This window comes from Argentina anserina, chromosome 2 (genome assembly GCF_933775445.1).
Source record: "Argentina anserina chromosome 2, drPotAnse1.1, whole genome shotgun sequence".
Lineage (NCBI taxonomy): Eukaryota > Viridiplantae > Streptophyta > Magnoliopsida > Rosales > Rosaceae > Argentina > Argentina anserina.
This window is the reverse complement of record NC_065873.1, coordinates 7,547,717-7,561,557: the sequence shown is the minus strand read 5'-3', so window position 1 is coordinate 7,561,557 and position 13,841 is coordinate 7,547,717. Positions and strand designations below refer to the sequence as shown.

The 13,841-nt window shown below is 37.4% G+C and overlaps 1 protein-coding gene across 1 annotated transcript; it reads left to right on the top strand.

Moving 5' to 3' along the window:
* Positions 1-7,245: 7,245 nt before the first annotated feature.
* On the top strand, positions 7,246-13,456 carry LOC126782538 (protein DETOXIFICATION 46, chloroplastic-like). The gene is given in 14 exon segments (XM_050507797.1): positions 7,246-7,658; positions 7,756-7,850; positions 8,541-8,649; positions 8,815-8,870; positions 9,526-9,581; positions 10,015-10,153; positions 10,263-10,400; positions 10,986-11,054; positions 11,144-11,254; positions 11,483-11,611; positions 11,902-11,979; positions 12,797-12,868; positions 12,974-13,036; positions 13,125-13,456. Coding segments are annotated over 14 exon segments (1,587 nt in total). The 5' UTR covers positions 7,246-7,288; the 3' UTR covers positions 13,227-13,456.
* The last annotated feature ends 385 nt before the right edge of the window (positions 13,457-13,841 follow it).

The following is a 13,841-nucleotide window of genomic DNA, read 5'->3' as shown; positions in this document are numbered from 1 at the left end:
GCTAAATTTTCCTTTGATTTGATGTAGTCCAATGCTATTACTCCATTGGAGAGCAATTGTCGTATTGTAGCATGTCTTCGCCTTATATGCCTAGATTTCCCATTGTATATTTTATTTTTGGCTCTATGTAAGGCAGCCATATTATCACAATGAATACAAAGGGGTGTTAGAGGCTTAGGCCACAATGGAATATCTTCAACAAAATTTCTAAGCCATTCGGCTTCTTCGGCAGCTGTATCCATGGCAAAGAATTCTAATTCCATTGTAGATCGTGTTATACAAGTTTGTTTGGATGACTTACATGACACGGCTCCTCCACCAAGTGTAAACACATAACCACTTGTGGACTTACTTTCTGTGCTACCCGAAATCCAATTTGCATCACTATATCCTTCCAAAACAGGATGATATTTTGTATAATGTAGACCGTAGTCCATTGTATACTTTAAGTACCTTAGTACTCTTATCAAAGCATGCCAATGGTGTTTATTAGGATTGCTTGAATATCGACTTAATCGAGTTATAGAATAAGCCAAATCCGGTCTTGTACAATTCTTAATGTACATCAAGCTTCCTATTATTTGTGTGTATTCTAATTGAGACACACTTTCACCATTATTCTTTGCAAGCTTACATGTTGGATCAAATGGAGTCATCATCGTCCTACCATCATAGTGTCCAAATTTCTTTAGTACTTTCTCCACATAATGAGATTAAGTGAGTGTGAGTGTGAGTGTGTAGCCATTACTATCTCTTTTAATTCTCACTCCAAGGATTAAATTTGCTAATCCCATATCCTTCATTTCAAATTTAGAACTAAGCATCTTCTTTGTGGAGTTGATAATGTCCTTGTTAGTTCCCATTATCAACATGTCATCCACGTATAAACATACAATGATGCAAGCATTTTTAGTTTGCTTGATATAAACACATTTATCACACTCGTTTATTTTGAATCCAGCAGACATCATTGTATAATCAAACTTCTCATGCCATTGTTTTGGGGCTTGTTTAAGTCCATATAACGATTTAACAAGTTTACAGACTTTCTTCTCTTGCCCTTTAATAATGAAGCCTTCGGATTGTTCCATATAGATTTCTTCCTCTAATTCTCCATTTAAGAATGTCGTCTTGACATCCATCTGGTGTATTTCAAGATCATATATAGCAGCAATTTCTATTAACATTCGAATAGAAGTAATTCGAGTGACCGGAGAATAGGTGTCAAAGAAATCAAGATCTTCTTTTTGTCGAAAACCTTTTGCGACTAGTCTTGCTTTATATTTATCTATGGAACCATCTGGTTTTAATTTCTTTTTGAATATCCATTTATAACCAATTGGTTTACATCCAGGTGGTAAATCAACCAATTTCCATGTATGGTTATTCATAATGGATTCCACTTCACTTTGGATTGCTTCCTTCCAATAAGGTGCTTCTGCAGATGCCATTGCAGCCTTATATGTTTGAGGTTCTTGTTCAGTAAGAGCCACAAAATCCGGACCAAAGTCTTTTGCAACTCTTGCTCTTTTGCTTCTTCTTGGTTCTAATTCTTGGTTTTGAACCTTTGACGTAGAAGCATTGTTATTATTTTTCTGTGTATTTGAATCTTCATGTACTCTTTTCTTTGGAGTACTTAATCTATCTTTGTATGGAAATATATCCTCAAAGAATTCAGCTTCATTGGACTCAAGAATTGTGTTCACATGCACTTCTTCATTTCCAGATTTGTGAACTAAAAAAATCTATTTGCTGCACTATTAATTGCAGGTCCAATATATACACAGTCTACTGTTTTAGGTCCAACCGTTTGCATTTTTAGAGGAGGAATTCTCACTTTTGCAAGACAACCCCACACTTTCATGGTTTTATATGAAGGTGGCCTTCCTTTCCAGATTTCATATGAGGACTGATCATTCCTTTTAAGAGGAATTTTATTCAATATTGAGTTTGCATATAATAGAGCTTCACCCCATAAACTTTGTGGAGCACCTGAATTGTTCAACATGGAATTCATCATTTCTTTGAGAGTTCTGTTCTTACGCTCAGTAACTCCATTATGCATTGGAGTGTAGGGTGTTGTTGTTTGATGAATAATTCCATGTGTAGAACAAAATTCAGAGAATTCATTTGATATGTATTCTCCACCACGATCTGATCTCAATATTTTTATCTTCTTGTCTAATTGATTTTCAACTTCAGCTTTATATATCTTAAACATACTTAAAGCTTCATTTTTACTTGTTATTAAATAAACATAGCAAAATTTGCTACAATCATCGATGAAAGTAATATAATAATTCTTTCCAGATCTACTTGGAGTTGATTGGAAGTCACAAAGATCACTATGAATCAATCCAAGCACTTCATTGGATTTTTCAACAGATTTGTAAGAGTGCCTTGCATATTTTGATTCAATACAGACTTCACATTTATGCTTATCAGCATTATTTCTGCTGTTTGATATACATTCTAACTTAGGCTTGCATTTTGGTAACAAACCCAAGTTTATCATCATGTTTAGAGAACGATAATTCACATGACCTAATCTTTCATGCCATAAATCAACTGAATCAAGAAAGTAAATAGAAGCAGTGCTATTGCCTGCATTATTATTATTATTATTATTATTATTATTATTATTAATATCAGCAGTAGGAATTACATGGAGTTTGAACAACCCCTCAGAAAGATAACCTTTTCCTACATACATCCCACCCTTGGTGAGTACAAATTTATCAGATTCAAACACTAACTTAAAGCCTTTGTTGATAAGAAGAGAACCAGAAATTAGATTCTTTCTAATCTCAGGAACATGGAACACATTAGTGAGTGCAAGTTCTTTTCCAGAAGTGAGTTTCAGTATCACTTTTCCTTTTCCTTCAATTGCAGCAGTGCTAGAGTTTCCCATATAAAGGTTCTCTCCACCAGATCCTTGCACATATGTTGTAAACATGCTCCTTTCAGCACACACATGCCTTGATGCACCTATGTCAATCCACCAATCATTGCTATTGGTCATCAAATTTACTTCAGATACAACAGCAATAAATTGGTCTTCTGCCATGTTTGCCTGATTTTTATTTTCAACAGGCTTGTTCTTCTTGTGGCGACAATCCATAGCTTTATGACCAGGCTTCCCGCACACCCAACATGCACCTTGAATTTTCTTTTTGAACATAACAACTTTTGGGGCAGTAAGTGCTCTCTTGGCATTATCTTTTCCCTTCTTCTGATTGTGAGAAAATTTGGACCTAGAAGTATTGCCTTCAATCACATTGGCTTTTGCTTCCATTGAGGACCAATCAGATTTTTCATTCTTTCGATTCTCTTCCTCCACACGAAGCTTAAGAATCAATTGCTCAAGGTTCATCTCTTCAGATAGGTGCTTACGATAAATCTTAAAATCCTTCCAAGAGGGAGGCAACTTTTCAATAATGGAAGCAACAAGAAAAGTCTCATTGAGTCCCATACCTTCAGCAACTAATTCATGAGCAGTAATATGGAGTTCTTCCACTTGCTTCACGACAGACTTGGCATCACTCATCTTACAATTCAGAAATTTTCCAACAACAAATTTCTTGGCACTTGCAACTTTAGACTTGTATTTCTTATCCAAAGAATCCCACATCTCTTTTGCAGTTTTGAATGTAGAATAAACATCATACAAAGAATCATCTAATGAATTCAGGATGTAATTCTTACACATAAATTCGTTGTGCTCCCAAGCTTCAACAACTTTCATAGTTGCATCATGGATATCACCCTCTGCTGGCAATTCAGGAGCCTCAGATGTAATCACTTGTGCCAAGTTCAATGTTGTTAGATAAAACAACATCTTTTGCTGCTATCTTTTGAAATCCACACCTTTGAACACAAAAGGCTTCTCAATGTTGTTCTTAACACCAACAGCAGCAGGTTGATCCATTTCAACAAATAGAATTTCTGTTTTAGATTGTTAGAACACAGGTTCAGTAAGTAATGGAATCAACTTAATCAACACACGATGTTGTATAAAATAGCCTTTGATTTATACTTCTAATTACAGCAGTAAATTGAGTTTTAAGAACCCAATTCCAATTCTATAAATACAGTAATATTACAACTATAAAATGAATTTGAAGAACACAATTTCAATTCTATGAATACAATAATATCAATTTCAATTAAACTGAAATAAAAAAGATTGAAAAACAAAGAAACTGACTTGTTGATTTTGATAGAGGCTTGCTTGTTGCAATCTCCTAAAACAGAAATTCGCCCATACACTTGTGCTTGTAGATCTTTGGACGTCTGTCTTACATGATACAACTATCGAATTCAATCGAAGCACTTCAATTGAATCCCTGGCAAATTCTACTTTGTGTTTCTCAGAAATATTGAGAAAAGAAAAGAGAGGAGAAAATTAATTGATTAACCATCTGCTTTGGTTTGTCATCCTTATATAGAAGATTGGTGATGCTTTGAAAGAGTATGACTATTCACTTTAGTTGAAACCCAGAAGTCGTGTCCTTTCATTCCAAAAGACACGTTTGTTTGGTTTGTTCCATCTCCACAATTCATTTTTACCCAGAAATTCTCCAACAAAGAAAAGTCACAGTTTGTTAAACCACCGGGAAAGGCAGGAACCCATTGTTGGTTAACATTAGGCTCCTGATAAATCCAGACTTCAACAAGTTTCATGGAGTTTAAAAGAATGACATCAACAAAACGACCTCTAAAGCCTAAGAACTTGATTTTTTTAGCATCAATCTTGAGACGCAATCTATGATAGCCTGTTATATTTGTATGCTGATGGAATATCAAACTCGTTTCTAAGTTTATCGATCTCAGTGAAAAAACTTCATACAGCAACAGCTGACAATTGACATACAATTGAAACCTAAAGGAACCAATGCCCTTAACTTTGAGCAAACTAATATACGATTATACATATTTACAGGAGGAAAAAGAAGAAGAGACAGAGGCTGACTAAGAGGTTACCTATTTGTCTATCTGTACTACACTGATAACAAATTTGATCACAGCAGATATATCCCTTATCTCTAATTCTTTGATATATAATAGCAAATATGTTGCATACTCCATCACTATCGGGACATGGTTTGGTATAAATACACAGAAACGGAGTAATGGATCCAGTATGACTAGCAAACCCCAAATGGTTACAACAAATTCAAGACAGAGACACATGGTCAATTACATCAACATTTGTGACTGAAAATTAACTGACATATATTTGTCTTATTCGTTGGATCTGTTATGAAGCTTTTGAGAGATTAAGCATAGTAAAGTAAGAACAGAGTACTTCAAATCAAGTAAACAGAGCCATGAATAAAAGAATTGAGTTGAATTTCATATACAAAGTTAATTACAATGCAGAAGCCTACAAAACCAAACTAAATAAGACACATTCTAATAAATATATACAATTGATGTCTTGGTTTTCAGATTTGTTCAGCTGTCAATCTTCAATCTTCTTTCACATGGCAGGTATACTTATGTTCGACAAGAGAATTTTTCTGGTGATGTCTTCGTGGGATATCGTTGAGCCATCACTAGAACTGGATTCATAACCACATGTTTCACCGTTCTTCAAGAGTTGCTTCTGGCACATGGATTCCCATTTTTCATTGTTCTTCGACAGTTGCTTCTGGCACATTGTAGTGTCTTGGAAGTCCAAGCAGTCATAGGCACTGAAAAGATGTTCTTTCTCATCCTCCCTCATAGTTGAGAACCCAATGGAACTGCTTGTCCAGGTCTTCAATGCGCTTTGTGCCGAGGGCAACACAAGCCTCTCAATCCCAATGTTCCGGAGCCAGTTCTCAATCTCATTCATTAACACCTTCAGCATCCCTTGTCTCCGGAACTCGAACCCAGTCGCCGCTAGTGGTAGTTCTGCCACAACACCACCCTCATGAATCCTCACATTCGCGGCGGTGACCACTTTGTCTCCCTTCTCCAAGACCACTGTGAAGAAGTCTCTTTCTTGGTTAAATATGATGTCCTCCGCTACGTCTTTGTGGGTGACAGGGTCCTCACAAGGCTCAAAGCTCTGGTGCATAACTTCTAAGGCTTGGTTAAGTTTGTGGCAGTGAATCATGCTCTGTTTCAACTCGGACTTAAGCAAAGTCCATGAAAGATCCCCCCGGCCGGTCACCGGACTCGGCCCTCCCAAAACCCAATCGACGCCGGAGACCAAGGACCTGTCGTCCTTCATTATATCCTCCATTGATCTCATCTTTGTCGACTTTCTTCTTTTATTTCTCGATGATGAACAGGTCTCTGTCTCCATGCAGAACAAAGGTGGCAACGACGTCGTTTGGTAGTCTTTCGTCTTTATCACAGCGCAGGACGTCGTTTTGGAGTCTAGGGTTTCAGGGGGGACGCTCCTACATGCGGTGCGAAGGGAATAGTATATCTTCCCGGCCGGCGACCGATACCGGAGCTCCGAGCGGCCGTTGGATTTTCTACCCAGAAAAAGAGTCCATCCCGTCGCCAAGAGATGGCCTTTTGCCTTTTGGGAGTCGATTCTTTTGGTGGCGCCGGCGGTGGACGAAACCCTAACGGCTTCGGGGCAAAGTTGAGGAGGAGTGAACGGAAGTGGAGAAGCCATAGAGATGGAGAAGGGAGATTCTTGTCTGTTTCTCTTGGGCATCGTTGAGTTTTCAGGTTTTGAGGAACTAGATCTGAAAATGAGAGAGTACTGGAGATCGATTTGATTTGGAAAGAAGAAGATCAGAAGAAGAAGAGTGTACGAGAGTGGAGTAGAGTTGACAGTAGACTTTGGTTTCCATTTTACGGCTCCTCCTTAAATAAGGATTAGAGGTCGGTTTTGGGAGTTATTACCGTTAGGGAATTTGCCAGCTCATCATTTGAATTCCAGCTCATTTAATCCTAATCCCTAAAAAGAATTCAAAAACACGAAACAATTTTACCAAAACGTAAAAAAGAAAAGTTACTCTGTATTTGTTTACCTCTAGTAAAAACGAAATCCAGCTTGATGAATCGAATCGAGTATCGATGCCCTGTAATTCTTCAGATGTGCTTGAAACTGTGAAAATGGAGCTCCTCCTCGGTGGGGGGTCCCAGTCTGAAGAAGAAAGCCGAGTTGAATGACATCAGAAAAGCAAAAAGGAAAGGGCCGCCAAGCGTCCTACGTGGCATGAGCGGTCAGCTCCTCTCCGTTTGAATTATTTTCCTTTTTCTTCATTTTCCACATCATTCTTCATCTTCCCGGGCGGAGCTTTCTCTGCCCCCGCCATTTCCCAACTAACCCCAACTCAAAATGCAAACCAAAACCCCAATATCTCACCCCATTCTCCTCCCAAGCCCTAACCGCCGCACCTCGCTCCCCCTTCCTTCCCTCTCCCGCCTCGCCTCCCGAAGCTCCGCGCCAATACGGCGCCGTACTGCTCTATTAACCTCTTGCAGCGTTCGTGAAAGCGTCGAGTACGATGGAGACGATGGCGTTTTGGTCCCTGAAGCGTGGAGGTGAAGGCGGAGGAGTTGGAGAGTCGAGAGTATATGGAACCAGATGAAGGAGATCGCGATGTTCACTGGGCCCGCTACTGGGCTGTGGCTGTGCGGCCCACTCATGAGCCTCATTGACACTGTGGTCATCGGTCAGGGAAGCACAATTGAGCTCGCAGCTTTAGGTATTCAGTTTTTGTTTTGTTATTTTCAGTCATGGTAGATTTTATTTGGCTGAGGTTGTTGAAGTTTATTTACTTTTTTTTTTTGAAATGATGGCAGGGCCTGGAACTGTAATGTGTGACTATATGAGCTATGTGTTCATGTTCCTTTCGATTGCGGCTTCGAATTTGGTTGCCACTTCACTTGCGAGACGGGTTTGTTCCTTTTAACTTTTAGGTGTACGTTGCTTGTGTTGCTATGAGAATTGATCTTGAAAGATTTTGGCTTTGATTTTCAGTCATTTTGTGAAGGCTCCTACTTTGTTAACAATTAACATGTTTTAGTACATATATTGCTATTTTCGTCGCCTACTATGTAACTGAATACAGTTAACTGGAGCTATACTGTAGATGTCACTTCCTGTGATAACACACTTCTTTCCATCCCATTCTTGTTGAGGCAGCAAAACATAGTACATGTAAAGTACCACCACATGTTCCAAGGCTAAGTTCGTAGGAGTTCGAACACAAGCCCAACACCGTATTAAGTGTAACATACTCTAATACTATCTGTCAAATGTAAGGACCATGAACCTCGTCTGATCTTTGATGCTCAGAAGTTAGGACCCAAAATTTCATTACAGATGCAGTAACAAAGTCCTAATTACGTTCTGCACATGTGTTCACTTACTGTTAATTATGAAATGGGCATGAAATAGTAAGTCGATCACTAACAGACTGAAAATATAGGTGTCGTTTTTATATGACTGAAATATATATTTAAATCTATTAGTTCTTCTAGGCATGTGAGTTTTCATGCTCGATAATATGCTAAATTGCCACTATTTTCCGTGCATTTTTTATGTTCTTTATATTAGTTTTATATTTTGATTGATTAGTATACAGGACAAGAATGAAGTGCAACATCAGATATCTATCTTGCTCTTTCTTGGATTGGCCTCTGGCTTTTTAATGCTTTTATTTACGATGTTCTTCAGTTCATGGGCACTAACTGGTAAGAAGGATGTCTAAACGCTTATACTATCTTTCTGTTTGCTTGTGTCTTTTTCTCCTTTACTTTCTATTTTTATTTTGTATCATGTAATAAATAGTGGATGATTGTTCAGAGTTGTTACAGGTAGTTAGGTGATAAATGACCTATGCAATTATGCCTTTTCAGCTTTCACTGGATCAAAGAATGCAGAGATAATTGCTGCAGCAAATAGATACGTTCAGGTATCTATTTTATTTTTTTAATTGTTCGTGTGCTTTTTTCATTGAGCTTTATGTGTTGGTGACTCCTATTTCAAAGTTCTTCCTTTATTTTGGTAAACCATAATATAAATGTCGATAGTGCGGTTCACTGATTAAACACAGTAATAGCCTTTTCCCTTTGTTCCTTACTTTACACTCCATATGCTCTTTTCTAAAAATTATGACATTGGGGGAGGGGAGATTCCGGGGGGGGGGGGGGGGGGGGGGGGGCTAGTTGGGTACAGCCTTGTAAGGAATAATTCTCATAGCTATAGAGCTGCAACGTGCAAACCCCCACTACAGTTCATATGCTCTTAGATCTTACATGGCACACATATACCTGAGGGTTGATGTTTGCGCATGTTAGCAGAGTTGAGATTACCTCGTTGTCAAGATAAATTGATCCGATGTTAAATGGTAATGAAATACCATATACCATTCAAGATAAATTGGTTTATCCTTAGGTAGACCTTCCATACGATAAGGAGAAACTATAGAAAACCAAACTTGTGAAGGAATTTCAGATATATTGACATTGTGCCCAAAATTTATCACATGTTGTGGGTCAAGTTATTTTGATGGTTTTCTATCTGTTTTGCTTTCTTTGAAGTGTACTTGAACACTATATATGTTGCAGATACGAGGATTGGCATGGCTGGCACTCCTTGTTGGTTGGGTTGCTCAGAGTGCAAGGTTAGTATACCTCATCCAATGCATTTCTAGAGCATAGATTTACTGTTAAATATATACAAGTGATCTATAAATCATAGGAGCTCCAGTGGTCCTTTTCATAATGGATATTTTAAAGTAATAGCTCTCAAGCATTGGGATTGCTGACTTTTCTTATTTTTATTTTTTATATTTAATTACTGCTAAAAAAAATTGGTACCTTCAAGGCATAAGAAAATCTTTATACAAGTAGATATGAGTGAGTAAATGGAATAGCTTGTTAAAATCTAGCTTGAAACACGCATACACATAGTTCAATTAATCATTATTGCTTTATGGAAGATTCTTTGGCGGTACTTTATAGTTTTATGTTAGAGACTAGAGAGATTCAGAATTTGGATCAGTTGTTACTCTGTTTCCACACTGATATTTTCATTTTATTCATTTTATGTTGCAGCCTTGGCATGAAAGATTCTTGGGGTCCTTTGAAGGCCTTGGCTGCGGCCAGTGTCATAAATGGTGTTGGTGATGTATTCCTGTGCAGCTATTTAGGCTATGGTATTGCTGGTGCAGCATGGGCAACCATGGTGTCACAGGTGTGTTTAAAGGAGATACTAAAAGAAGATATATGAATTCAATTTTATCATATTTCTTATTGCTGCATTGTTTTTCGCTTCCACTACTTAATAACTACTGTAAGTTTAGGTTGTTGCAGGATATATGATCATTGAAGCTCTGAACAAAAAAGGTTACAAAGGGTATGCTCTCTCCATTCCATCATCCAAGGATCTTCTGACAGTATTTGGGCTTGCTGCTCCAGTATTTGTGACAATGATTTCAAAGGTTACAATTCCGTTTTAAAAACGCATGCGATTGTTTCATCATTTGGCATTCATTGCTTATCGACAACATCTTCTCTTTATCTTTTGTCAACCTAATCTACAACATCCTTAGTACTCTCAACTTTCTCCAAGTTGTCCATATACCCCATCCATAGTAAACAATTCTTTAGAAATAAAAAAGGACTGATCTGTTTGAGACTAGGTTGCAGATTGATATCCTCATGCCATGTTAAGAAAATGGGAGACTTTGTCAACTGATCTGTTTGAGACTAGGTTGCAGATTGATATCCTCATGCCATGTTAAGAAAATGGGAGACTTAGGTTGTCAACTGATCTGTTTGAGACTAGGTTGCAGATTGATATCCTCATGCCATGTTAAGAAAATGGGAGACTTAGGTTGCTTGTTGACAACCTTAATGGAATTTCAAGAGAAATCCTACCTTAATCCAAATAGGAGTTGAAAGAACATCAAGCCACCTGACTTGAGAAGCTGAATCACATATGAAGCACTTTATGCAACCAAAATATTTTTACTTGGAATCTTAGAATATACTTCATTCTCTAAAAGAGAGATTGTTATGTACAGGTGGCTTTCTACTATCTCCTTGTCTATTTTGCGACATCTATGGGTACACATACCATGGCAGCTCATCAGGTTAGTTTCGGTTAAAAATGTTGTAATAGTTGATCTTCTTTTGGAGACAAGTGATTGTTATTTGTATTGATGATCTATATTTACTTTAGGTCATGATACAAACATTCTGCATGTGTACAATGTGGGGTGAACCTCTCTCTCAAACTGCACAATCATTTATGCCGGAATTTCTGTTTGGAGTGAATCATAGTTTGCCTAAGGTTTGTCATACTCGAGCTTTTTGATGTCATAACATTCAACTTATCACTCTTATTTTACTATAGGTAAAGAATTAAGTTCTCGTGTATTTTGTTGTGAAGTGTGAACAAGTAAACTGTATGTAGAACTCCTTTTTCAATAAATATAATTTAATTTGTCCTATTAACATAATCTATTCTATATTGATCTTTATTTGTTCTTTCTTCTGAAAATCCTATGATATGGAACAGGCCCGTACATTGCTCAAGTCACTTGTCATCATCGGAACTATTCTTGGTTCAGTATTAGGAATAGTTGGAACATGTGTTCCATGGTTCTTCCCTAATATCTTTACACCTGATCAGAATATCGTACTAGAGGTTGGTTCTGTCCCTTTTTTCAAACAATCCCAATGCATATATCTTTTGCTGGCATGATTAATAACTTGTGCTATAGTATCATCATAAGGGGAAATGTAGTTGTGTTTTATAGCTCTATTATACGTATATGATATATGCAGCTTTCCAGCAAGCTACAATCAGTGGGTTGTGACTGGTGACTATTAGTTGTACTGTGAATAATTACCATTTAATCTACACTGATTTGTATTCACTAAAAAAAAGTTCGCTAAGTTTAATTCCTCTTGATACTCAATCTTTTGTTGATGCAGATGCATAAGGTGCTAATACCATATTTCATTGCATTAGCTGTAACACCCCCGACTCACTGCCTTGAGGGAACATTACTGGTATATTTTCTTTTATCTTCACTGATGATTTTCTAATGCATACTTTAAAAGCTCTGTTTTGTCTTTTGAACCAAATATTGATGAAAACTATGAGTCTATATCTTCTATATTAATGATGTCAACCTTCTTGGAAGGAATTCAATTAATATAGTTATGATCCTTGAATGAGATTTTTTACGTACAGATGGTTAAATGTCTGAGGGAGTTTCTTGGTATTTTTCTTATTAATCATGGAATCTGCACTGATCTTAAGGGGACCAGTATACCCAACCATTCACCATCTTAGGTCCGATTTATGGTGATGATACATCTGTTTCCTCCTTTTCCAATAATTGTCACTGGTAACAAACCTCTAATGCATATGATCAACAGGTCATTGTCTTTCTATTGCTTTGCCGTAAAAGGGATACACTTTCAGGCCTGTGGCGCGCACCTTCGCTAAGATTGTTCAGTTCTCTTCAGCCTAGAGTTCCCTTAGATTTAGGGCATTTTAAATCATTTTGCCAATAATTATTTCTAGAAATTAACTATTGTGAAAGTCTGAAAGTACATATAAACATACACCTCTTGAGATAAAGCCCCCCAAAGGTCATTGATGCTCCTTATAGGTGTTTTGGAAATTTCTGTGGAGCTGGAAGTGATGAAATTTCTTTGCCCTTATATTTCAGAATGTTGTTATTCAAATTCCAGGGCAGTATTTTATCAGTTATGATTAAGCAGTCAAACATGGATTCAATTAATGTATAAATATGAAGATAGTCCTCTGATATCACAAGTATGAAATTTGGCTCTAAATGCAGTGTTCATTTATTTTCAGGCTGGACGAGATCTGAGATTTATTAGTCTGTCAATGAGTGGATGCTTCTCTTTGGGTGCACTTCTACTGCTAGTACGGTCTTGTTCTTTTTGTGTTGTTAAATTACTTCAACAGCTATTGTGTTTTTTTTTTTGAAGATACCCTGACCGCATTCTCTCCCCATTTTCATATGACCAGCTTGTGAGTAGTAGGGGATTTGGTTTAGCAGGTGTCTGGTGGGCATTGGCAGGATTTCAATGGGTAAGAAAAATCTACGGCTTTACATATCTGATTGTCCTATTTGATTTTGTCCTATTTGATTTTTTGAGTAATGAATCTCCTTTCTCAGGCTCAGTTTTTCCTCTCTCTATGCCGCCTTATATCCCCGGATGGTGTACTTCACTCGGAAGATATGAGCCGGTATGAACTCGAAAAGCTCAGAGCTGTTTAGTGTAGGAATAGATGAATCATGAGATAAAGCTAGTGGGGATAAGGTTGCCCCCATTACTTTTTTTCTGCAATATGAGGCTGCCTTTATTCATTCATCGACCCTAGAAGTAGAAGCTGAGGTGCTGCCTCTAGAATTGATGAACTGATAACAAAATGGTCCCAAGATTTAGTATGTCTAAGCAGCACCTTTGTTCTCTTTGGTCACTTGTTGTAATTGTTATGCACTTTAGAAATTTTGGAATTAAAAGTTCCTGCCTTGACATGTCTTCTGTGACCGTCTTTTTTGATTTATGGGTTTTGGAAACAAAACGCTGTCATAGTAAAAAAAAGTATAAGGTTATATGCTAGAAACACAGCACGAGCAGTAGTATGTTACTGTGTGGGGCTTCATTATCCTGAGAATAGATAATAATAGCACCAACAATATTATAGTATTCGGTGTAATACAACCTAATTCAACATTGTGAATACAAAATATTAGGGCTTGTAAGATCTGTACATGCAACATTTTTGGTTGACCTCCTACATTACGCCCTTTTGCCTATTTCTGAACCGAAAAAATAAACGATACGAAGTTCTGAATTGCAGATACATAATGTTCTGGGATTGAATATTT